This window comes from Aethalodelphis obliquidens, unplaced genomic scaffold (genome assembly GCF_003676395.1).
Source record: "Aethalodelphis obliquidens isolate GAN/ISIS:26980383/991018 unplaced genomic scaffold, ASM367639v1 scaffold26, whole genome shotgun sequence".
NCBI lineage: Eukaryota > Metazoa > Chordata > Mammalia > Artiodactyla > Delphinidae > Aethalodelphis > Aethalodelphis obliquidens.
The window spans coordinates 23,630,462-23,657,873 of NW_020837970.1; the positions used below are offsets into that span (position 1 = coordinate 23,630,462).

General features: G+C 40.3%; 1 protein-coding gene across 1 annotated transcript; it reads right to left on the bottom strand.

The window, feature by feature from the left end:
- Positions 1-2,424: 2,424 nt before the first annotated feature.
- On the bottom strand, positions 2,425-26,967 carry HYKK (hydroxylysine kinase). The gene is made up of 5 exons (XM_027123725.1): positions 26,657-26,967; positions 21,953-22,303; positions 20,903-21,042; positions 11,635-11,818; positions 2,425-4,449 (listed from the first exon to the last, which is right to left on the bottom strand). The coding sequence occupies exons 2-5, from the start codon at positions 22,296-22,298 to the stop codon at positions 3,989-3,991; spliced, it is 1,131 nt and encodes a 376-aa protein (XP_026979526.1). The 5' UTR covers positions 22,299-22,303; positions 26,657-26,967; the 3' UTR covers positions 2,425-3,988.
- Positions 26,968-27,412: the final 445 nt, after the last annotated feature.

Here is a 27,412-nt window from a genome sequence, read left to right on the forward strand (position 1 = left end):
TAAAAAATTGAGCTTTCAATCTACTAAGTTTTTGGTTAAATTGTCACACAGCAATATATTGTAATGAGAGTTTTTATCTGGCCCTAATATGAAGGCTGTAAGGTGGAGAGATTAAGGATAATAATACCAGAAAGTAAAGTTCTGTTGCAGTCTAGAGGGATAAAAGCCCAGACAGAAAAAGATACTTCCAAGAGTAGAGTCTTTGCTGGAGGTATGGTATTGATTCCCAAATCTAGAACTGGTTTTCCTCCTCATTGGTGGAAAGAACCAAAGACCAGCACTTGTAGACGTGCGTTCATTCTAACAGTTCATCAGACGGTTCTCTATTAAGGCTGTGCTAGGGGCCTGGCACCAAGCTAGGTTCTGAAGATAATGAAATAAATATTATTCAATGTATGCCACCAAAGAGTTTATAAACTACATTGACCTGATTGATTGGAGATAAGCTAGGGCAAACACCAAATAGTAAAATAGCAATGCAAGGCAGCCCGTATTTAAATATCTGAAGAGTTGGTCAGCAATATTTGCATTAAGATAATTCAGTGGAAGAGAATCCATGTTAGCAGAAGGAGCAAGCAAGCAGGAAATCTGTAGAGTTTCATGGTATAAGAAAATGAACATTGGTCTGGGAGTGAAATGCAAGTTTTAGTTCATTTTTCTAGTCCCCAGTTTCCTGAATGGTCAAGGCAGATAAAAACCACAACCCCTTAAATTTGAGAAGCATAAGTGCTTTCCTGTGAATGATCTCATTTGATCCTCCTAACACAGGTGTGTATGTGAGCCCATAGAGAGGAGAGGAGGGGAGGGGAGAAAGGAGGAGAGGAGAAAGTGGTATGGGTCCCTGGCTCTCTTGGAGCAAATTGCTTCAACTTTTAAAGCATCTATTTCCTCATCTGAAAATGGGGATTAATCACAACAGTACTATTTACATTCCCACCAACAGTGCAGGAGGGATCCCTTTTCACCACACCCTTTCCAGCATTTATTGTTTCTAGATTTTTTGATGATGGTCATTCTGACTGGCGTGAGGTGATAACTCATTGTAGTTTTGATTTGCATTTCTCTAATAATTAGTGATGTTGAGCATCTTTTCATGTGCCTCTTGGCCATCTGTATGTCTTCCTTGGTGAAATGTCTATTTAGGCCTTCCGCCCATTTTTTAATTGGATTGTTTTTTTTTTTTTATATTGAGCTCCGTGAGCTGTTTGTATATTTTGAGGATTAATCCTTTGTCTGTTGTTTCACTCGCAAATATTTTCTCCCATTCTGAGGGTTGTCTTTTTGGCTTGTTTATGGTTTCCTTTGCTGTGCAAAAGCTTTTAAGTTTACTTAAGTCCCATATATGCACTACCGAATGTAAAATAGTTAGCTAGTGGGAAGCAGCAGCATAGCACAGGGAGATCAGCTCAGCGCTTTGTGATGACCTAGAGGGGTGGGATAGGGAGGAAGGTGGGTGGGAGATGGAAGAGGGAGGGGATATGGGGACACATGTATGCATATGGTTGATTCACTTTGGTGTACAACAGAAACTAACAGTATTGTGAAGCAATTATACTCCAATAAAGATCTATTAAAAAATCATAACAATACTTTTCTCACGGTTTTTTTTGTGGAGATTAAATGAGATAATGCATGTAAAGTCCTGTGATATAATATGAAATATATGTTTGGTCTTTGTCCCGGGTTCTGGCACAAAGCTTCTAAAACTCTTGTCATTTCCTGAGTGGTAGGGGAGAGAGGAGCTTCTTTTTTATTCATAAGAAGCCCCTTTCAGCTACACATGAATTTATGCTAATGAAGTGAGTCTTGGAGGATGGGGGCTGATTATTAGAGGAACCAACCAAGTGACTAGAGGGCTGGAACTTTCAGCTTCACCCCCCACCTTCTGGGGAGGGGAGATGATTTGATCAACCAGTGGTCAATGATCTGATCAACCGAAGCCAACATAAAAGCCCTACCAAAGAGGTTCAAGAGCTTCTGGCTTGGTGAGCAGATCTACATGCCGGGAGCATGGTGCACCCCCAACTCCACAGAGACAGAAGCTTCTGTGCTTAGGATCCTTCTGGATCTCACCTTATGTATTTCTTCCTCTGTCCATTTATTATTATACCCTTAAAATAAACTAATAAACATAAGTAAGCATTTCCCCGAGTTCTTTGGGCTGTACTAGCAAATTATAGAAGCTGAGGAGGGGGTCATGGGAACCCCCAACTTACAGCCAGTTGGTCAGAAGTACAACCTAGGACTTGAGGCTGGCATCTGAAGTGGAGGCAGTTTTGTGGGACTGAGCCCTTAACCTGGGGGTCTGCTCTAGCTCCAAACAGTTGGTGTCAGGATTGCTTAATGCGAAGGAAAACTCCACATGTTTAGCGTCAGAAGTGTTGTGAGAGTAGAGAGAGTTTTCTTTTAAATACTTAGTACTCAATAAATATTTGTTTTTATTATTTATTGTTAAACAGTAAGGCAGGAAGGACAGGGATTTGATCATCATTTACTGATCTAAAATTCTGATTCCTAAGAATCAGATCACTGATTGAATATGAGAGAGGCAAAAAGAAAACTTCTCCAATATTTTGAGTTTGGGTAACCTGGTTCATTCATTTAGTAAGTATTTATTAAGTCTTTCCTATGTGCCAAGCCCTGTGCTAAGAACTTTGCATTAATTTCTAAGAACTCTAACTCTATGAGGTACTACAGGCACTATAAGATAGGTACTACTTCACCTTTACAGATAAGGAAATTAAGGTACAGAGAAGTTAAAGGTGAATATAAGAATGATACAAGAGTGATACAAGAAAATTCAGAGAGAGACCTAGTTTGGGGAGTATAGATAGCTCTATAGGTAGGTCATTAGATGGAGAGATATAGAATCAATGTGTTCTCATGTATATGGAAAGAGATAACTACTGAGAAGGTGTTTGGATGGACAGGGTTCTAGACTTGAGTCATCTCTAGAGAATGGAGGGTTAAAATGACAAGAAGTAAACAGCTATTTACTATATCATACTAAGGGGGACATGAAGAGAAATCAGTGAAGGAAATACAGTGGTATGATTAAAGTCAAGTAGTACATGTGAGCTATGTTCTTCAATATTACATATTCCTATGAAAAGAAACATAAATTGTAGAGAATTTTAAAATATCTGCTTAGGGTCTTTCTTAGTATCGATATGAAAACTATTTCGGTACTTCAGGAGTTAGTGGCCTTGCCTGGGTGTGTTATTTGCTTACTTGCAGTTCCAGTGAGTTCTGGCATCTATCTCTGGAGTTACAGTTTCAATTGCTCTCTCAAACAAGTTAAAGCTTTCTCTTATGAATACCATCTGTGTTTCCTCCTAAGGCACTATGTGTGCCTTATTTTCTCCAGCCTTTCTTCTAGGATACATTAATTTTGTAAATATTTTAAAGACCATGGGAAAGGCACTATACCAGGTGTAAAAAGGAATGAAAGACAGAAAAAGTTTTACATAGTTTCTGACCTCAAATAGCTCTTAGGCTAGATGACTACACAGCCATCATCCATGATACCAAGTGATGTGCCATACAGAAGACAGGGTACAATGGGATTCTGGACAACAAAGAGTTGGGAGAAGCCTTCATAGAATTGGTGATATGTTAACTAGGTCTGTGTGTTACATCCACTTATTTAAAATATGTGAATATGTCTATACATATATATTCCTTTCAAAGTTTAAAAAAATCACTGATCTCAGGGCTGCAGCAGACCTTGAGAGATTATCCGATTCAGAATATCACTCTACATGTTTGATACACAAGGCAAGTGAGACCCATAGAAAGACATGCTTGTTCATGTAGTACTTTCTTAGGTTTAAAAAATGGTCATGAAATTGCTAGAAGACCTTAGTGGTTTCATGTGCATTGCAATGTTTCATCAATTCATCTTTAATTATGCAGGGAAACCCTTTATGGAATTAGATTTGGTCCTATTGGTTTTTAATTACCCAAGTTAGTGTGCATTTTTATCTGGTCACATGGAGATCCCAGATTCATAGGACTTGGCAGTTTCAAACCAGATTTCTTCTACAGCTTTCTGGCCCATGTCAAACATTTGCTGTAAGTGCTTCCACCCAGTTTTTGCAGTAATCATGAGATACTCTTTGTTCTCTGGGTATAGCTGGCAAGAGTATGCAGCTAAGACAAGTGACTGACAAAAACGACTGCAAACAAGTAGAAACAAAGCACCCCTCTCCACAGGTGTCAGTGGGACTACACTTTCAAACCCTGCAAGGACATGACCTCCTACTTGTATAGGAGTCTTGCTTTCAATCATCATGTACATGATGGTGATTGCCACTTCAAACACATAGTAGCCATAGCTCATGTCATCAAAATCTAGAATCCCAGACACTTGATATACAGCATCTCCAAAGGCTGACTTGCTGGACTCTATTAAAATGTTATGGTCGTTAAGATCTCCATGATTGATACCTGAAAGGAGAAAAATCAAGCCAAGTAAAAACAGTTGTTCAATACCCTAGTTCATTCTCTTTCCATTTCTCTTCCTCAGGTATGGACATTCAGATAATTTGATAAGCAGTCAGAGATAAAGAGCTAATCCCTCTTTTTCTTGAAATAAAATAATTTCCTCTGAAAAGGATAAAAGCAGTTAATTTTGGTGGTTGTTTTTGCTTTTGCTTCTGATCAATACAAAGCCAGAAGATGGAGACTGTAGTCATTGTGAACACCTGATTTTGGCTATGAGCCAAGTAAAGGGAAAAGAACTGTATACACACACACACACACCCCCCTACGTGTGTGTGCGTATTCATATTATTATAAGAAGCAAAAAGTCCTAGAATGAACCAGATGTGCCTTTATTTTAACCTAGGATTTCTAAAAGAAATTTCTGATGACAAGGTAATTCCGAATGTCCCCAGTCTTTTGATTACTGGAATAGGTGGTGTTATTTTAAGACAGTACCACTCAAAGTGGGGGGCCTGTGGCTAGTGCTGGCCATTAGTCTGCATCAAATAAAAACAGAAATTGAGACTGTTTAGATAATTTCATAGTGGTTTTTCATCAAAGAGTATGACAGGGGCCTTATCTCATTAACAGTATAGGCCAGTTTGGGTGTTGTCAAATGTGCATGGTAAGTCATATGTGGTGTGAGCCGTGAACTAATCTTGAATAGTAGGGCCATGTATCAGGCTGCAGTGGGTTGGGAGAAAACCCCAAACTTTTACCATGGATAGTTTGAGAAGCACTGATTTAAACCACTGAGTGAGGGGACTTCCCTGGTGGTGCAGTGGTTAAGAATCCGCCTGCCAATGCAGGGGACACAGGTTCGAGCCCTGGTCCAGGAAGATCCCACATGCCACGTAGCAACTAAGTCCGTGTGCCACAACTACTGAGCCTGTGCTCTAGAGCTCGTGAGCCACAACTACTGAAGCCTGCACGCCTAGAGCTCGTGCTCCACAACAAGAGAAGCCACCGCAATGAGAAGCCCACGCACTGCAACGATGAGTAGCCCCTGCTCGCTGCAACTAGAGAAAGCCCGTGTGCAGCAACGAATACCCAACGCAGCCAAAAATAAATAAATTTATTAAATAAATAAATAAACCTCTGAGTGAGGATTAGGAGGAGATGGGGATGTCCACGCCTACTGAAGCAGTTAGTCATGTACTTTATAATAAGTACGTGATATAAAGTCCACAATATTAGCTTCTAAATATAATGTTGATTTCTTCTATATGAGTTAGTATTGTGTAATTCATGTTAAGTGATATGGCACAGTTGGTGGCCTGTAAAAGCAATGAATATTACTGTAAACTACATGCTTCTGATTTTGGGGTTCATCATACAATTGATGCCATGTCATAGTTTCACTGGCAATATTTTTTCTTCCTAGAGGTTCATAAAGTAATTGGATATCTTGTACAGTCAAATGGCATTTTAGAATCAATGAAATGTTACTTCACTAATGCAATCTGTATATGCAAGAACCTCTCTCATTTTGTTGCTTCTCTTCACATGTCCAATGGCCTATTAAGAAATGATACAGCTACTCAATGCTTGGAATAAAATGACAAAAGTTGTTGAATTTGAGAATTAACGAAAGAAAAGAAAGAGTTCTGATCCAGTTGGCAGAGTGAATTCATTCTTTGATAACCCCAATATACATAGCAATGATAAAAGTAAAAAGAGAAAACAATAAATATACAGCCAGCCTCAAAACCAAGATAGATTTATACACTAAAAACAGAATAGAAATGCCAAGCACAAGCAGTGCAGTGAGCAGGAATAAAGCCACAGGCTTGTCTATTGTGTTCCAGATCAGCAGTGTGCTTTCCCCCTTTGGGAGAAGGAACTTAAAATGCTACCTGCTGGTTGGGAAACAGACTCACCACATGAAGCTGAAGGCAGTGATGAGGGTTTCCCAACTCTTAAAAGGATGACAAAATCTGCTACAACTCACTGTTTAGACTACTGCAGGTCCAAGGAGGCAGAAGGACAAAAATATAGCCTTAAAACCAAATGCCAAACCAGGCTGCTGTGTGACTATATTCTGTGCCTGATCATTCGAGTTACTGAAGTCTTTGGTTCAGTGTCTATAGTCAGTTTCTTGTTATTGCTCATGATACCTTATTTCCCTGTGTGCTGATATAGAGTATGTTCTCTGGCCACAAGGCAGTTACTCTAGAAAAATAATCAAGAAGAACTTCTAACACTGAAAAATACAATGAAAAAGTTAAAAACACAATGGTTGGGTTTAAGAGATTAGACATAGCTAAAGAGAGAATCGATAAACTAGAAAATTGTTGAAAATGCAGCACGGGCAGAGAAAAAGATTAACACACACACACACACACGCGCGTGCGAGAAGGTAATATACACAGAGGATTCAGTGAGAAGGTCTAACATGAGCTTAATTGGAGTCTCAAAAGGAGAAGAAAGAGAGAAAGGTGCAGAGGCAAGAATTCTCCATAAATGGTGAAAGACCACGTACACACACAGATTTGAGAAACCTGAGTAGATCAAGAAAAAAAAATATTTTAAGAAAACATCTGAAAAGCATCCCAAAGGAGAAAAAGACAAAAGCAACAGACTGACAGCTGGCCTCTTAGCAGCAATGGAAGCTAGAAGACAGTGGAATTCTAAAACTCTAAACCCATGAAATCTAAAGTTCTATAGGCTGTGAAAATCTCCTCAGGGATGAAGACAAAATAAAAAACATTTTCAGACAAAATCAGAGAGAGTTCACCATTAGATAACTGCATTAAAGGAAATTCAGAAGGTTGTATTTCAGGCAGGAATAAAATAACTCCAGACAGAAGGTTTGGGGTGCTGGAAGATAAAAAGGGAATATATAAGTAAATCTAAATAAACTAGACTCTAAAACAAAAATAATAATGTCTTTTGTGGTAAAAATATAGAATTAAAGTTTACTAAAACAGCAGCATATGGGTCAGGAAAGAGATAAATGGAATGAAAGTATTTTAAGGTCCTTGTATTGTCTTGAATAATATCAGACTTTGATAAGTTAAAGTCAAATGTTAGAATTCCTAAGGTAATCATTCAAAGAATAGAGAGTATATAATTTGCAAAGTGTGGGAGAGAGAGAAAAAAAAAGACAAAAATAATAAGCACAAAAACAATTCACTCAAAAGAAGGGCAAAAAGGAAAAGAAAAAATGGAAAAGAGAAAAAATCAAGAGAACAAAAATATGACGGGATAGCTATATAATGTCAGATGGAGTAGACATTAAGGCAGAAAACAATGGCAGAGATAAAGAAGGATACTTTATGTTGATAAAAGATACAATTTCCTAGTAAGACAACAATTCAAATTTTATATGCATGTTGCCTTGAAATATATAAAGCAAAATTTGACAGAAATACAAATAAAAATAGACAATCCACAATCAGACTGGGAGATTTTATATATACTTTTCTTAATAATTATTAGAACAAGCAGACAAAAAGATAACTCAATAGTATAGAAAACTTAAACAACATGATTAACAAATTTGACCTACTGGACATATGTATAACTCTGTACCCAGCACCTACTAAATACATTCTTTTTAGCACACAGGGACCATTTTTTAAACATTACCAAATGCTTTATTATAAAGTAAATCTTAACAAATTTCAGAGTACTAAAATCATATAGAGCTGCTCTGTCCCACATAGTAGCCACTTGCCACAAGTTACCATTTAAATTCATTAAGATTAAATAAAATAAAAAATCCAATTCCTTAGTTGCACCAGTCATTCAAGGGCTCAGTAGCCACACAAAAGCTAGTGTGTTAGACATCACAAATACAGAACATTTCCATCATTGAAGAAAATTCTACTCGAAAGCACTGATACAAAATACGTTCTCTGACCATAATGCAATTACAGTAGAAGTCAACAGTAAAAGGACAATCAAAAATTTCATCATATATATCTTTTATTGATCTATATCAATGGAGAGGTAGACCAATGTTCATGGATTATCTTACTCAATCTTATAATATAAATATATATACCCATTTTCTCCAAATGTGTATACAGATTCAATTCTAGCCAAAATCTAGCCAAAATCTCAACAAAATTTGTCTTTAAACATGACACGCTGATTCCAAAATTGATATGGAAATGTAAAGGACCAAAAATACTCAAGACCCTCTTATAGAAGAACAAGAAGGTGGGAGGACATGTTCTACCAGATATGAAGACTTAAAAAGTTAAAGAAATTAAGATACTATGGTAATCTTTAGGTATGCTCAAAAATATTCCAGTTATCTTCCTTCTAGGAACATGCTGGGTTGCAATTCCCTGCTTCCCCAAAAGTTGTATGCGGCCGTGCGGCTTTTTTTGGCCACTTACATATGAACAGAAATGACATCACTTCAGGGCAGAAGCTTTAAGATCCAGCGTACAATTTACTACATTTTCTTTCCCCATAGCAACATTCCAGTTGATGAAAGTTCCATCAGTCTAAATCCCAAAGTAAGAAAACACAGAGCCCTAGTGAATCCATGATAGACCTGCAGCTTGAGTTGGAACTGATAAACCTTTGTTATTATAGTCCACAAGAATTTGGGGGTTATTTGTTACTGCAGCATGACCTAGCCTAGCTGATACACAGTGTGGTATGGGTGCAGAGACTGACAAATAGACCAATAGAGTAAAATAGAGTCCAAAGACATATTTGATTTACAACAGAGGTAGTACTGGAAAACAAAAGGAAAAACATGGCTTTTCAATAAATGTTGGTGAGAAAATTTATCAGCCATAAGAAAAATTCACACCATATATAAAAATAAATTCCAGATGGATTATAGGCCTATTATGAAAGGCAAAAAACTAAAACTTTAGGAAGATAATATAGGGTAATATCTCATGACCACAGGTAGGGAAAATTTCTTTCAGAAAACACTAACCATGAGGTAAAAGATTGATATATTTTCAACCAATAAATTAAGGATTATTCATCAAAGCATATCATGAAGAGAGTGAAAAGACAAGCCACAGAATGGAACAAAATATCTGTAACACGTATAACCAACCAGGGGCTTGTATCCAGAAAATATTCTGAACTTCTAAAATCAATGAGAAAAAAATCCCAATAGAAAAACAGGCAAAAGACTTGAATAGGCACTTCACAAAAGAATATATCCAAATGGCCAATAATTGGGAAATGTATATTAAAACCACAATAAGCAACCATTACACACACATCAGATTTGCAAAAATTAAAGTCTGATAGTACCAAGGTTGTAGAGGAATATAAATTTTATTCTCTGCTAGTAGTGGTACAAAGTCATACAACCACCTTGGCATCAATAATGCCACCTTGTTTGGCATTATCTCTGAAGTTGAAAATGGACATGAACTATGATTCAGCAATCCTACCCCTGAGCTCATGAAGTCATATACTCAAAGAACTCATGAACATGTATAGCAAGAGACACAAGAATATTCACAGAGCACTGTTCTTAACAGACCCAAACTGGAAAGAACTCAAATATCTTTGAAAAGTAGAATAGCTAACGTGTGGTATATTTATGAATCACACACTCTACAGTAATAAAATTTAAAAATAAGCTATAGCCACATGCAACAACATGGATAATCTTACAGAAGTACTATTAAGAAAAAAAAAAAAAGGTAAGACACAAGTGAATATATACTGCAGGGAGACGGGACAGGGAGACCAGTTAGGAGGCTACAGCAATAATCCATTTGAGAAATGATGGTATTTTGGACCAAGTGGTGGTAGTAAATGTGGGGAACAGGGTTAGAAGTAGGGTATTCTTTGAAGTTAGAACTGATAGAATTTGACTGGATGTGAAGTGTGGGAGAAAGAACAAAGTCAAGCTGATGACTTGTAGGTTTTTGGTCAGATTAACTAAGCGAATGGTGGATACTATTTTAACGGAATGAAGATGACTGGGAGGGAGAAACAGGTTTGAGGGGGAAAAAATCAACTCCTTTTTTTTTTTTTTTTACCACATGTGTTTACACAAAGTAAGTGCCATTGGACTGAACTGTGCCCACTCACCCCCCTACCCCGAGTTCCCTGCAAATCTATGTTGAAGCCCTAACCCTCAGTGCAATGGTATTTGGAGATGAGGCCTTTGGGAAGTAATTAGGTTTAGGGGAGATCCTGAGTGTGGGGCCTTCATGATGGGATTAGTGTCTTCATGAGAAGAGATACTGGAGAGCTTGCTGGCTCTCTCTCCACCATATGAGGAGGACACAGAGAGAAGAGAGTCCTTACTAGAACCTGACCATGCTGGCACCCTGATCTCAGACATCTAGTCTCCAGAGCTATGAGAAACACATTTCTGTTGTTTAAGCCACCCAGTCATTTGTGTTTTTTTAATGGCAGCCTGAGCTGACTATTACAGAAAGCAGAGGACAAAAAGGATGTTCAAAGCCTATCCTCGGCTTTACTAGAAATGCCCCCTCAGTTCCTTGCCCTTTGACCAGTACTTCATTCTGGGTCAGAAGGTTTGTTACACCCTAAAGAAATTGTTGTGCATGTGCATAAGGAGATATGCCCTACATTGCTCATTGCAGCATCATTTATACAGAAAAAGAAAAAGGAACCAACTAAAATTCCATTAACAAGAGGATAGACCCAAAAAAATTACATTAAAATAAATTATGGAACACACACACACATACACACACACACACTATGGAATATTATTCAGCAGTTAAAGCTAACCAACTAAATGAACTAGAACTACACATATTAAATGGATCAATCTGAAAAACAATGTTGAATAAAAAAGCAGGTTGTAGAATGATAATATACAGTGTGATGCCATTTATCTAAAGTTTGAAAGCATGCAAAATACTACTGTAGGTAATTTATGAATATATACATATGTAGTAATATTAAAACATATGCAAATTTAGTAGGGAGGGGAGAGGTAGAATCATGTAAAGTTTAGAGGGGGCTTCAAATGTAGCAATTTTAAGGGATTAGAGGGGGCTTCAAATGTAGCAATTTTAAGAGAAGTGAAAGTATTATTCTTTAAAAGCAACAGGAGCAAATCTGACAAAGTTTTAGGATTTGATAAAGCTAAGTTGTACCTCCATACTTTGCTGATGGTTTGAAATTTGACAATTTAAAAATCAAGAAAAATACTGATTTGAATGGGGGGATACTCACATTCTCGAAAATGACTTAATTTGGTCATTACTTCATCCTTGAACAGCTGAACAACCTGTTCGACAATCTCTCGATTCCGATTCTGGCCCAAGGCATACAGGTATTTCTCCAAAAGAGGAACATTTTTCAGATTCCAGATGAAGTTCTCCCGATGAAGACTACTTAACTTTGGGTGATGGAATTTCTAAATCAAAAGCAAAGAAACTCTTAGACTTTTAACAGCACAACTACTATGGAGAGGTCCGCACCCTCCAAAGGGTGGGCTGGGTGTGCCTTAGGGAAAGAGCTGGCATTCTCTCATGGTCACTGACTTGCTCCATTTACCTTCATCCACAAAGTGGTAATAACATCATATTTCTAGAGGATCTCATAGTTTTGAGAACACATTCCCATCTTCCCCGATCCTCACAACTGGGCAAAGATAGGTGTCACCATCTGCAGCCTACCAAAGGAATGGAGGCAGCTCTAAAGAACTCTGTGCTGGGCCCCCTGCTCCCTCTCCGACTTCATCTTCAACAACTTTTTTTCACTCTCTTCTAACCACTCTGACACTGGCCTCCCTGCTGTTCAAGGAACATGCCAGGCACGTTCCCACCCTTTTACGTTTACTGTTTCTTCCTCCTGGGGACCTCAGGAATCCGTATGGCTAATGCCCTCGTTTCCACCAGGTCTTTACTCAGAAATCACCTTCTGGGGGAGGGTTCCTTGACCACTCCATCTAAAATTTCAACCCTCTCTCCAATATTTCATATCCCTCCTCTCTGCTTATTTTTTCTTTGTAAGCACTTGGTACAAAATGCTGTCTAACAGTCACCATGATTCCCTTACTTACCTTGGTATCCTTGCTAGAACGTAAGCTCCATGAGGGTCAGGAGCTTGTTTTGGGCCTGTTTTGTTCACTTCTGTATCCCCACAACTAGAACAGTGACTGGCACATAGAAGGCACTGCTCAAGCAGTATCTATTGAATAAATGAATGTTCTTAGCATAGACAATTCTAGAATTGGAAAGGCCTTTAGATGTTGACCACTCTATCTAAAGTTCTAAATGGCTTTGACCATCATTGCACAAATGAAGAAAAGTTCAGAGAAGGATGATGAGTTGCCACTATGGGGCTGAGGGGGGACCCGGGTCTGCAGACTCCAGTCCAGACCCCTTTCACACAGTGAGTGCCTGAAGGGGTCTTGGTGTCCACCCAGTGGAGTAGCTTTCAAATTTTTTTGACCATGACTTGCAGTAAGAAATACGTTTTACATTGCAACCTGGTATACGGGTAACACACACCTAGGGGAAAAAAGTTTCTGTAACAATACTTACAACCTTACATGTGCTGTATTCTGAGATTTTTCACTTTATTCTATTTCTTTAAAAATGTTCCTCTAAATTGATTTTAACACCCACTCTCATGACCTGGAGTTTGAAAACCTCCCCTTGATGCTCCTGTTACTATTATCATGTCCTTGCTAAGTGGTCATGTAGCCTCTGTTTGAATACTTCCTGCAGGAGGTACTTTTTACCCTCATTGAGATGGCTCTGTGTTCTCTCTTTTGCAGAGCTAAAAGCTGCCTCTCCCATAGTGTCTATGCAATGGGTTCCAACTGTGACCTCTGGGGCCACGGGAACAGGATTAGTTCTCCCCCACATGACTGTCCTCTTGATATCTGAAGACAGCACTTCTGCCCCACAGTCTCTTCTGTAGAGTAAACCTTTCTAGTTCCTTCAGTTGTTCCTCACATGACATGGTTTTGAATCTCCTGACCATCTGCTGTGTTAAATGTCACTGTGGATCACAAAAATACTCTACACAGTAAGCACTGAAAAACAGTTAGGAGTTGTGACTTCTGGGGAGTAGGACTGGAAAGGAACTAATAACGAAAATGATGGTAGAGAGAAAAAAGTTCATTTTACACCTTTCAGTACTGCTTCAGTACTGATACTTTTACCATGTGCATATATTACTTTTATTTTTAAAGAAGGCAAAATATAACACTCTTGTTGGGTTTGCAATAGAGCAACCGTCCATTCAGGGAAGGCTCCGAGTCAGTTTCTAAAATGGTAGCACTGTTACCCCGTGCATCCCACTCTGGTATGGAGTAGTGGGAAGAATACTTGGGATCTGGACTTGGAATCAGACAGATCTGGGTTTCAACTGGTTTTATCACTTAATATCTCAGATCTTAGTTTCCTTAACAGTAAGATCAGGTATCAATACCAACCTCACAGGGAATGTAAATTGGTGTAGCCACTATGGAAAACAGCATGGAGGTTCCTCAAAAAACTAAAGACTTGCCATATGATCCAGCAATCCCACTCCGGGTCATATACCCAGACAAAACTATAATTTGAAAAGATACATGCACCCCTGTGTTCATAGCAGCACTATTTACAATAGCCAAGACATGGAAACAACCTAAATGTCCATCAACAGATGAATGGATAAAGAAGATGTGGCACATATATACAATGGAATATTGCTCAGCCATAAAAAGAATGAAATAATGCCATTTGCAGCAACATGAATGGACCTAGATATTATCATACTAAGTGAAGTAAGTCAGAAAGAGAAAGACAAATAGCATACGATATTACTTACATGTGGAATTTAAAATATGACGGAAGTGAACTTATCTACAAAACATTAACAGACTCACAGATAGAGAGGGAAGACTTGTGGTTGCCAAGGTGAAGGGGAGGTGGGGGAGGGAAGGACTGAGAGTTTGGGATTAGCAGATGCAAACTATTATATATAGGACGGATAAACAGCAAGTTCCCACTGTATAGCACAGGGAACTATATTCAATACCCTGTAATAAAACATAATGGAAAAGAATATGAAAAAGAATATATATACACAAGTATAACTGAATCACTTTGTTATACAGCAGAAATTAACACATTGTAAATCAACTATACTTCAATAAAATAAAATTTAAAAAATACCAACCTCATAGTCATCTGTTGATAAACTAAGACCTGAAATAAAGATTTCATACATAATAGGTTCTCAATAAATGTTTGTTGAATGTGAACCTTGCAGCTTATGTGCCTGACTTCTCCGGCCTTTCCATCCTTTGGCTCCTCAGCACACCAACCTGAGTTTCTGATAGTTTAATCGCTACCCTTTATTAGCCTATCTAAACCTACCCCTTTTCAGCTTCCTCCCTCTACCTCTCACACCAATTCCCATTTCTCAAGCACCTTGTTTCCTTTGCTACGAAGCTCTGACCACACTCATACTCATAAGCCCACCCTATATTTTCTTCTTTCTTATACTTAAATGAATCTCCTAAGATTGACCTCCAGCCCATTTGTGAACCAAACAGCAACCAAATTCCAGTACAGATCAGTTGGTCCCTTCACTTGTGAACGCTCAGTTATGGCAACAACCAGAACTGCGTTGTACTCTGGGCTCCTTGTACTCTGGGCCCCCCAGGCCTGCCCAGCCACTGGAAGCTTCAATGGCCCAGCCACATCCCCAGCAGAGCAGTCACAGCCTCTGCCACACCCCTGGGATTAAAATTCTGCACCTGTGTGGCATCTTGTGCAGACTCCGTGGTTCCTAGTGCTTACACAGAAATTAAAAACTTACCACCTGCAAAGCCATGGGGGGAGGTTAGGTGAGGGGATGAACAATGGGAATAAAGCATGATAAAATGCATTATAATACCTAGTGGGAAATGCTTCTCTTGGTTTCCTCTAGGACTCCCCTGTCCCCTGCGAGACAACTTAAGTTGCACAGCAGAGTGGCAGGTGGTTAACTACACAGCAGAACTCACTGTCAGCAATAATGTGGTGCTATCTCCCCCTGAGAACTGTATTTTCCATTTCAGAATTTAGCAGCAAAAGTTGAAACCTCAATGGCAACGGGCATATTAATAAAGGCCACAGGTAGTGTAGAAGGAAAGATCAATAATAAAGAAGTCCTCTGTAACAGACACTCATCTCAACAGCTCATTTTGTAGATTTGATTCTGAGGATGGTAGAGAGACTTTCCTGAGCCTTCCAATCCATTCAAAGGTCTTTCTAAATAAAAGTAATATATGAAGAAAATTTCCTAACTGTACCCTTAATTAGGAGAGCCTACTTCAATCCAAATTATATTAATGTTCAGAAATTGATGTTTTTAATGGATGTCCACAAATGGATTTGCCCCAAATTAATTGAAAACTATTATGACAGAAATGCTTGAACATCTACTAACCAAACACTCAGTAAATATCTATTGAATAAACAAATAGAGTGCAAGGTGAAATGGTAATTATTGTCAACATAGAGAAAAGTCTTTCAATTGGCAAACATTTACTGAGCACTAACTATGGGATAGTGTGGTCTCAGACTCACAGAATGTATAGTTTAGTGACTCATTTTGGGGTGATGGGATTACTATTAACTTTAATTTTTTTTGTATGTTAATCTGACTTTCTTTAATGAGTTACTGAAAGGGCTTTTAATCAAAAAAGAGTTATTTCTATTTGGGGATAAAAAGGTAAATAAATACTAAATATTTCGAGTGTAATATATATTTCAGTTTCTGGCCAAGAGGGAGTAACAGGGTTTACCCTCCTGGTTGAAATAGTTACAACGCTGGACAAAATATATAAAACAATAGTTTTAAAGTTACTAGACATCAGGCAATGAAGGACAGGGATCCCTGAGAGATGGAGAACAAATGAGGTGAGTTTGTTTCGGATTTTGGCCTTGATAGAGGTGGAAGTGCAGGGAGGGGAGACACAGGCAGAGCCCAGGGAACTCTCTGAGTTGAGGAGGCAGAGCCTCTAGGAAGACCAAAGCTGCTAGAGTTTTCAGGATAGATGACCAGAAAACAGGTTGCTACACAGAGAGCACTCTAGAGACCTGGAGAATGTTCCCTTTGAGAATCTGGCAGATCAGTGTATGAGTATGAGGAAGCTACTCAACGCTGGGGAAAGAACAACCTGAAAGGATTAGAGAATACACAGGGTCAGGAGATAGCACCTGTTCCCACCTATCATACTCATAGTTCATGGGACATTGGGTAGAGAACTCAGAAGGGTCTTGCATTAATAGCGGGAAATAATTGTCCCTAGACTAAACCCAGCCCTGGTCCCACCCAGCAAGTATTGAAAGCAAGACACAAAAGCACCAAACTGCTTCAACTGCATCCACTCAAGGAAGCTCAATGAACACCAAGCACAAGAAACATGACCAAAACTATACCAAGACACATCATGATCAAAGTGCTCAAAAGTAGAGATAGAGAAAATCTTAAGGACACACACACATACACACACACACAGGACATATTACGTTTAGAGGAACCATCTGACAGCAGATTTCTTGTCAGAAACAATGCAAGAGAAGAAAGTAGTGCAATGTGTTTAAAGCATGTTGGAAAAGACAGTCAACCTAGACGTTTATGTCCAATGAAAATATCTTTCAAAAATGAAGGTGAGGGCTTCCCTGGTGGTGCAGTGGTTGAGAGTCCGCCTGCCAATGCAGGGGACACGGGTTCGTGCCCCAGTCCAGGAAGATCCCACATGCCGCAGAGCGGCTGGGCCCGTGAGCCATGGCCGCTGAGCCTGCGTGTCTGGAGCCTTTGCTCAGCAACTGGAGAGGCCACAACAGTGACGGGCCAAAGTACCGCAAAAAAAAAAAAAAAAAAAAAGAAGGTGAAACAAAGACATAAGAAAGCTGAAAAAATTCATTACCAGCAGCCCCACACTGCAAGAAATATTAAAGGAAGTCCTTTAGGTAGAAGGAAATAATATGGATCTACAAAAAGTATGAAGAGCACTGGAAAAGGTAACCATATAGTCAAATATATCATTTTTTCCTAATTAAATCTCTTTAGAAGATAATTGAAAGTTTAAACAAAAATAATAACAATGTATAAGTAAAAGGTATGACAACAATAGAATAAGGACAGGAAGGAAGAAACAGAAGTATACTATGTCAGGTGCATATACCATACATGAAATGATATAACTTGAAGATAGACTGTGATGTTAAAGATGTATTCTATAAACCCTAAAGTAATGACTAAAATAAACAGAGTTATAGCTATAAGCCAACAAAGGAGATTAAATGAAATAAAAAAATACACGAACCAAAAGAAGGCAGAAAAAAAAGCAAATTTGAGAATAAAGAATAGATGTGACAAATAGAAAACAAATATCAAGATGATAGGCTTAAACCTAACCATATAAAAAATCATATTAAATGTAAGTGGTCTAAACATCCCAACTGGAGGTCACAGATTATCATATTGGATAAAAAAGCAGGACTCATGTACATGCTGCCTACAGGAAATACACTTCTACTATAAAGTACCAAAGAATTTTTCCCTTGTTCCCAGAAGACTATAAATATCAAGTCTCTGAAGGTAGAGAGAATTAAAAAAATCTCCTAAAGCTTATTGTTAAAGTGTTCTCAGCCCTGTCTCATCTCTCACTTAACTCTCCTTAAGTTTCTACCTTACTCTTTTCTCTAAAGCACCAACCAGATAGATAAAATAACTGTGGACAGAATCAGGGAGTGGGAGCAGGCAGGCTGATCCCACCGGGTACTAATGGAGCACACGTGAAATGCGTAGAGGCTGATCTGCTTTCCTGTACGGCAGGAAGCTTTAGCTTCCACAGATCTCAACACTTTCTAGACCCCATCTCTGACATTTTCCCCTCCCTCTGGTCCTTTGTTCTAGGCTGTGGAGGCAACCACTTGATTGCTACCAGAGAGAACCCTGCCTACTTTAGAATGGAGCTGTGTCCCAGCAAACCCAGGTTACAGTCCATGTCCTGCTCAGTCCTTTCCTCTCTCACACCCTTAACATTAAATCAGTCACCAAATTTGGTTGGCTCTTTCTCTCTCTCTCTTTTTTTTTTGTGGTACGCGGGCCTCTCTCACTGTCGTGGCCTCTTCCGTTGCGGAACGCAGGCTCAGCGGCCATGGCTCACAGGCCCAGCCGCTCTGAGGCATGTGGGATCCTCCCAGACCAGGGCACGAACCTGTGTCCCCTGCATCGGCAGGCGGACTCTCAAACACTGCGCCACCAGGGAAGCCCTGGTTGGCTCTGTCTCTTAAATATATCTTGAACCTTTTCTTGGTTCAAGCCCTCAATCAGCTTTTTCCTGATTACTGCATTAGCTTCCTAGATGCATTCCCTGCCTCCATTCTGGCTTTCTGCCAATCTACCTATCATATTGGCCCTCAGAGGGCTATAAATTAGAATTTTTTTCCTGTTTAAAAACCCTCCAAGTCTCCCTACTGGGCAAGCAAATAAGACAAAGTCCAAACTCCTTAGTGTCATATATGGTAACATATTTTATAATCTGACTCCACCCTATGTTTCCAACTTTATCCCCTGTCTCTCTCAGGTTTAACCCCTATACTCCAGCCACAGTGAATTATTCAGAGGTTCTAGAACATAGTCATTGTACTGCCATGATTTTTTCATGCTCTTTCCTTTCACTGAGCACCCTTCCTCCTTTTCTCTGACTGACTGATGGATTTGAAACTTTTAAGAACTAGCTCAAAAGTTTTTGTTTTTTAGTTAAAATTTTTTTTTATGAAGCCCTCCTTGAATACGTACTATGTGTTTGACACTGCTAGACATGAAGGATAAAAGACGAGTAATTAAGATGTAGACCCATTTCTTAAGAAGGTCATTTCTTCTTATGTAGCATATGTAACAGGAAGCACAAGCAACAAAATTACAATACCATACATGATAGACTGTTACCCTGATGGCTCCCTATGAACCATGCCTCCTGGTGTGCATGCCCTTGTGCAGCTTCTCCCGGTTGACTTTGGGATTAGACACGTCACATGCTTTGGCCAATGGAATATGAGCTAGCATGATTCAAGCAGAGGCTTGATAAGCATTTGTACACTGGGGCTTGTCCTCTTGGCACTCTCTCTTGGAAGACAGCAGCTGTGTTGTAAGGATGCTCAAGGCCATCCTGGAGGATGAGACACCAGGTGAAGAGAAGAGGACACATGGAGAGGATCTGAAGCACCGCAGCTGAACTCCCAGCTGAATATAGCTGCATGAGTGACCCCAATTAACACCAAGAAGAGCAGAGAGGCCAGTCAACCCACGGAATCATATGGGTTGACAAGATGTACAAGTTCCGATGAAGCAAAGAGAAGGAAGTGATCCTCTTCGTATAGCCTGGGAAGAGAAAGAAGGGTCCAGGGAAGATTTCACAGAGGAGGTGGTGCCTGAGCTGTGTGTTGAAGGATAAGTAAGAATTTTTCAGAGCAGGGGAAAATGTATTACTGGTTGAGAAGATGGCATATGCAAAGGCGCAGATGCATGAAACAGAAAGGCACATTCAGGGAATGACGGGAAGTTCTATTCTGGTGGTAAGAGAAGCATGAAAGCGGAGACATGGACAATGAGACTAAGCAGGGGAGAGGCAGGGATGAGGCCACACAGTGCCTTGTCTGAAAGAAACGCTGAGGACCTCGGCCTTTACTTTGAAGTCAGTGAGAGGCCACCGAAAGGTTTTAACTATAGAACTGACATAGTCAGATCTGTAATTTTAAAAAGTAACTCTGAACTGGTATAAAGAATACATTGAAGGAGAAAAACACCTGAATGCAGGGCAGGATAGTCGAGGCAGGAATGGAAAGAAGAGGATGGATTGTAGAGACATTTGAGAGGTAGACTGGCTAGGATTTAGTGAGTAATTGGAAATGTTTTACTCATACAAACTGTTGTTTACTTTTTCAAGAAAGTGTCTATCTGTCCCCCTGGAACACACTCCTCTAGGACAGGGGAATCTTTACCTTTCCCGCAGTGCCTGCCATAGAAGAGGTACTTAGTGAACATTTGTTGATTAAATGAAGATGTTTCGGTAGGTCTGGAAAAATATTTGTCAAACAAGGTACCATTTCTATAGGACCACAACATCCTTAACACAAGTCATTTCAATCCATTTGTAACACAGCTATTGCTTCATATAGAGGTCTGGCTATGTCTTATCTGGATGAAAACTTCAGGTTTTAATTTGTGAATGCAGACTGTTTTCAGTGAGCAGCATAAAGAATACCATGGATTTCTAAAGATGTAGGTAATCTTGCTAGTAGACTAGTAAAGTACAGACCTGGGCAGAAAGAAATCTTTTACTGTCATAAAATGTATGCATCTACTACCCTATTTCCTTCGTAACACATGTTAAGAGGCGCCATATAAAAAGAGAGTCTGACCCTACGTGTATTTAAAATAAAATAAATCAAAACCAACACATAAAAAAATCTTATAAGCAAAATAAAACTCCAGATCTTACCTCCAGTGTTTTATCCAACTTGGCAGCTACTCTTCCAATTTCATATAATAGCTGGGGGCTGCTGGGAATCTCAGCTATAGGCCTTCCTGGCAGATACGTCAGTAGCCTCACCAAGTAGCTTTTGATTTCAGAGCCGCTATCTAGATGGATGGAAGTATATATCCTGTCAATTATTCTTGAAAAAAAAAAAAAGAGTAGAAGCTATTCTGCCTTTCCAATTACTATTGCAAAGAATAATACAGAACAAGAGAAAAAACACGCTAACCTAGGACAAATCAGCAGGATTCTGTGAAGCAGGGCCGAATGGATCAAGCAAGCAGGTACAACAGACAGACATTAGGACATTGGGACCAGCCATTTACATACTAACATAACTGTGGCCCCAAGTCTGCTAGCCTTAGCTCTAAACATAAATCACCTGCTCTGGTAAGTGAAGGCCTAAAAAACATTTTTTATAAATTTAAAATCGAGGAAGGTATGATAAAGAAATGAGTGTTTCAGGATCACAGGCTTCTTTAGGGACAAACTGCTGCTTGGAGAGCTCTATTAGATACATCTTAAGAAAAAAAGAAAGATACATCTTAGCATTTAGAATTGAGAGGAACCAAGTTTCACAGATGAGGTTTCCTTAAGAATTTAAGTTGTGTACCCAAGGTCACATGTACAGTAATTACAGAGCTGGGATCTAAAATTCCTGATTCTGTGTTCTTTCTACAAGATCACAGCACTGAAATATACAGCTGATCGGATGAATAAAAATATTTAATTATTTTCCTAATTAAAAATAAAAGTTCCCTTAGTTTCCACATGTCCCTTTAGTTGTTCATCCATCAGATCCTTCCCAGGCAGAAGAGTTACACCAGACCCAGGCTCTAACCACTTCTGAATCACAGCCCCAGTCTCTACTTGGGTGATGCTGTGGCTTCTCCCAACTGCTGAAAAAGTAACCCTGTCTACACTTGGAATGACGTACCTGTTCTTGATATTTCTACTTGTAGCCAAAATGCAGTAATGCACATGGACAGGTGACGACCAGTGGTAGTCTCGTACCTACTGATATGAGAGAGGTTAAGTTGTCTCCTTTAGTACGACACATGGAGGCCGTTGGAAATCCAGCTGCTCTCAGAAATATGATGATGTGACTCTGCACTTCAATCAGGTCTGGAGTTTTGCTTGACTCGCTGTTGCTTATTTTGAGGACATACTCATTTGGGCCATCTGTAGTGTCTTTGGTTCTTAAAATGCATGCATGAAAGTTTTGGTCATCATAGCTAGGAAGTGGCTTGATCTTGGAAACTTTTAATCCAAATACCGATTCCACTAATGCAGAGGCTTGTACCTCACTGAAAGTGGGTTTGGTAAGAGCCTGTGATTGCTGACCACCTCCACTTGACATTATTTCTAAGGAAAAAAAAAAAAACCCCAAACAAATAAACTAGAAAGGGGACATATAATGAATATACTTATTTAAAATATTTTTCTTAAGACAGACCAATAATGTTTCCCAGTACTGATTCTGTATTTCTCTTGATTATGAATTTTCACTCATAAAGTTAAAAAAATCAAATGAGTGTATGAGATAAAAAAGCAGTGAATAAAAATCCCTGTACCATAAATGATTTCTAAACTCACCTCTCAAGCAAAAGGTATGTTCCCAGGGACAGAATGAAGACCAGGAAAGCACCTTGGTATCACCAATTCCTCCACCCCTCCCAGTACCATGAACTTTATTTAAAGGGGGAAGTTAGGTCCTGAGAGGTTAGTGTCTTGCTCAAAGTTATATATAAAGTTACAGTGAGAACTCAGCCCTCTAGACTCCTAATCCATAATTATGTACTTTGGACTATATTACCATCAGTTTTGGTTTAAAATATAAATTCAAATACAGTGATCTTACTTTTCTGTGTTAAATTATAAAGGTCATCATCTAGCTTATTGCACATACTTTGAAGGGTGGGCTGATGTGCAAAGCATCACGTGAAGCACTGTGGGAGACAGGAAATGCACTTAGAGGGCTCTGAAAAGTTAACTCATGGTCACAGATATCCCAAATAATAAAAAACATAAAAGCTGTTCAAAACAAGTTATAAGGCAGTAAGTGATAAACTGATAGAATGCCAAAGAAAACACTGAATTGAGTATAAACCTGAAATGACTGAATTATCACTGAAGTGACTAAGTTTACCTTAAATTGTAAAGAATAAAATTTCTACTGTTAAGCAGAATAGGGGCTTAAAATAAAAATTAAGGAGGCTTCCCTGGTGGCGCAGTGGTTGAGAGTCTGCCTGCCAATGAGGGGGACACGGGTTCGAGCCCTGGTCTGGGAAGATCCCACATGCCGCGGAGCAACTAGGCCCGTGAGCCACAACTACTGAGCCTGCGCGTCTGGAGCCTGTGCTCCACAACAAGAGAGGCCGCGATAGTGAGAGGCCCGTGCACCGCGATGAAGAGTGGCCCCTGCTTGCCATAACTAGAGAAAGCCCTCGCACAGAAACGAAGACCCAACACAGCCATAAATAAATAAATAAATAAATAAGGTCGCTTATAAAAAGTAAAGGTGTTTCTGAGTTTATGCCCTATGAAATTAATATCTAAAAAAACTGTGGTAGAAATTCAGGGGAGACAAATTACTACAGCCTAGGGATATTCTTGAGAAGATGGATTTGAATTGAGTTAGTAAATATGAGTTGGATATATAGGATGGGGGAGACTGTTTTCTTCCCCTTGATAATGCCACCCTCTGCTGCACATACTTGGCATATTTCCTGAGTGTATATATATATATATATATATATATATATATATATATATATACATATATATCTAGAGAGAGAGAGAGAGAGAGAGAGAGAGAGACAGGAGGCAATGTAAGACTTCTGAATATCCTTTAGGACCCAAATATTTAAGATCTTTGCAATCTCGCCTCCCCCTTTTCCCAAAATAGTTTTATTCCAACCCTTCCTTCATAGTAAATTGTAAATAATTAATAACATCTTGGGGATGGGTTGCATTTTAGGGTGCAAGTTAGATTGCTGTTCAAGGGATGTAATGTTATATAAAAAGAATCTCAAACAGCTCTTGTTGATAGAAATCAGAACAGCTGTTGCTTCTGGCAAGAAGGTGGCATGAGGGAACAACTTTCTGGGAGGAAAATGTTCTGTATCTTGACTAGGCTTTGGTTACATGGGTGTAAACATTTGTCAAAATTTAGCTTAAAACTTAGGTCAGAGTAAGATCTGTGAATCTCACTGAATATAAATTTTACCTTAAGAAAAAGGCTTTGTGAGAGACTGGCTAGGACAGATGGTGGGGTGGGATCTTAGGACTTTCTCAGAGCTCCCCAAATCAGAGCATATGCCTGTTAATGTCTAATCACTTCAGATCTATGACAGACAAAGTCCAACTTATTCCAGTGAAGGGAAAGGGATAAAATTCAGGGAGGTACACTAGGGCTCTCCTATATGACCCCCTCCCTGACTCAGCCCCAAGACTATATAGCCTGATGACTCAAGTGATAAGAATATAAACCCCAAATGCCAGTCCCCTCCCCATCCCTCCTTGCCTGATCCTCCTAACCTAAGTGATTCCTCCTGCCTCTAAACTTGCATAGCCCCTTGTGCCGCTGTAGGTTTCCACCACCTCTTATAGTTATTGCATTCTTGCCAATTGCTTCTCATGTCTGCTTTCTGACCAGTGCATTTGCTTTCAGAAGCAAATTAAGTCGTTCAGATTTTGTTTACTAAAGACACGTGACAAAGCCTAAATGGGGTTTGAAACCGTCTTTGCACCTGAAACTTCTGGGAACCAATATATCCCGTCACATTGTATATGGGCTTAAGACTTCACATGGGATTTTAACATTCCTTCTGGAGATTTATAAACAGGTGTAAGGCCCATATTCAGAATGTAATATGAACTAAAGCTTTAAATTCAAGACGAAATCCTGGAGTAATTTTTCAAATCCTAAAGCATTAAAGATGTCAGGATAATTCTGAATTTGATATGAATTATAAATACTTCAAGTTGGAAGGACGCTTAGAGGCAGTTAGTGAAGGCCAATCTGCCTTCCAGTCTAGAAAATGTTTCTGTAACATTCTTGAATGGGGTTTGTTAAGCCTCTACATGAAGCGCCCTTGTTTTCTAAAGCAATGTAAAGCAATGTTGGCAGCTCTAGCCATCGAAAGACAGCCTGGTGTTAACAAAAAGTTGTGCTGGTTAAGTGTATTTTACCAAAATTTTTTTTTAAATTTTTTTAATTTTTTTTTTTTAATGAAGAAAAGAGGTGCTCTGCTGGGAGAAATAAAACATATTTTATACCTAGCGTCTGAAATTTTTGACTATTCACATCTCCTCTAAAAGGGAGTTGGACTAGATCATCCCTAAAAATCCCTTCTAGTGCTAACATTCTCTTTCTAAAGTTCTTTCTTTTTGAGCTTAAATTTGCCTTTTTTTCTTCGTCTACAAAGACTCCAAATTATGGAACTAATGACACAGATCAAGTCAGCTGCTGTAAGTAAGTAAATACAGAGAAATATATGTTAAGAAATGTCTGTCTTAACCAAATGTCTTTTGCATGGGTGGAGGGGGCAAAGAAGGGAACTCAAATCCTGTAGGTAGTTGATCTATATTTCCTGCCAACAGTGTTTCACTTGGCTTCTGAGAAAGCACTCAGGAAGCAAATGTTTTCCAACTCCAGGGCTTATGCCAGAATCTCAAAACCTTTGTCCTACAACCAGGGGAGCTGGACCTTAAACTCTGCACTTTGTGTAAAGTATACCAGAAAATAAACAGGAGTCATTCTTGATTCCCCTCCCTCACTCTCAAAGTGTTACCAAGTCTAGTAAATTCTACCTTAGCATGTCTTCCAAATTGCCCTTCTTGACCTGCAATTCTTTCTGCTATGCCCTTCCAAGGTTGGAGAGCAAGGATTATACCCAGTAAATCTCTGTACCCCCAGCCCAGACTCTTATTAAATATCAGAGGAACTAACGAAAGGAGGGTTGCCTTTACTCAATAGGCTCATGGGGCCGTTTACCCTCGAAGGGAATCAGGAAACAGAAAGGCAGGGAAACTAGAATCTGTAGTTTTTCGTTGCGGAGCACGAGCTCCGGACGCGCAGGCTCAGCGGCCATGGCTCACGGGCCCAGCCGCTCCGCGGCATGCGTGATCTTCCCTGACGGAGGCACGAACCCGCGTCCCCTGCATCGGCAGGCGGACTCTCAACCACTGCGCCACCAGGGAAGCCCTAGAATCTGTAGTTTTTCAGAAGACAACAACAGGTGCTGTGAGTGTCTTCCTTCTGGGTGAGAGGGAAAGAGTGGTGGGCGAGCGGGCTGCAGAAGAGTCAGGAAAATAAGGGAGAAGGAGGACACACAAGTTCAGAGCGTTATTACTTTAGTGAGGTCCTGTCGAGCCCTAGAAATTGTTCCCACCAGACACCTGGCCGTGAGTGCCAGGCGCCGTACCTCCCCTCTGTCAGGGTCTCCGCACAGGTCTGGCAGAGTTGGGCCAGATGGCTTCTCGGGTCCTTCGCCCCAATTCTGGGATCTCAACCCAGCCCTTCTGGGTTACAGGTGCGATCCAGGGAGGAAGGTGACTTGCGCATCACCTACGCAGCGAGTCTGACGTGGATCAAGGATGGGAGAAGCCCGAGGCTCATGACTCCTGGCCCGACTTGCAGCAAGCCTCCCTGCTCTCTGGGCCAGCCTCCCAGAGGGTTCTGGGGTTCGTCTCTGCTTTCCCCACCCAGCTCACCCGCAACGACCCGAGGTCCTGAGGTGACCCCCGCTCTCCAGCAGCCCGGGACTGTAGCCGCAGTGCTCCGCTCTAGCTCGGAGGTCTCGCCTGACTCGCAGCTCCTGGGTCCGCCCCTCGTCCGGGACCGAGAGTCCTGACTTCTGATTGGCTCCTCGAGATCCCACCGCCGCCAATCAGCGCAGACTCTTGGAAGGCGAGGCCCGTCCAGGCCGACCTGGGCTATTCCAGCCCTGTCCCCGGCCTAAGAGGCTGCGAACAGAAATTCCGAGATCGGGCTTCGGATGGTCTTTCTGCAATCCCACCCCGCCTTCTCTCGGTGGTCACCCCAGTCAGAACTCGGCCACCTCACTACAAAACTGGATTTCTTGTTTATGATTGGCTCTTCCAGATTCCGCCCCGCCCCTCCCTTTGGTGAGTAGCCATTTAGCAGGCTTTCAGCTCTTGAGTGGCACCTTGCAGTTCCTCCCAGTCCACGTAGCTGTGGAGGCTTCTTGGCCTTATCCCAGGATTCTAGTTGTCTGGGTAGAATTCGCGTCCTCGTTTTTCTCTCTTCGCCCTCCCTTCCCTCCTGCTGGAAACACGTATCCCAGAGGCTTCGCAAGCGTGGCCGAGGTGGCCTCAAACCCATCCTGTCCCCCAAAACATCAAGAGTTCAGCTCGGAGGACCTGGGAGTTTGACCGGGCAGCGTTCTGCACAGGACCTGGTTCTCCCGGGATACTGGAATGTTAGAATGTGAAATCGTCTAATTTATC

Coding starts and splice junctions, on each gene's coding strand:
- HYKK (XM_027123725.1), bottom strand. CDS start 22,298: ATGTCAAGTGGAGGTGGTCAGCAATCACAGGCTCTTACCAAACCCACT. Junction 11,819..20,902: donor AGTTGGATAAAACACTGGAG/GTAAGATCTGGA, acceptor CTTTTGATTTAG/AAATTCCATCACCCAAAGTT. Junction 4,450..11,634: donor ATTAAGTCATTTTCGAGAAT/GTGAGTATCCCC, acceptor TTCTCCTTTCAG/GTATCAATCATGGAGATCTT.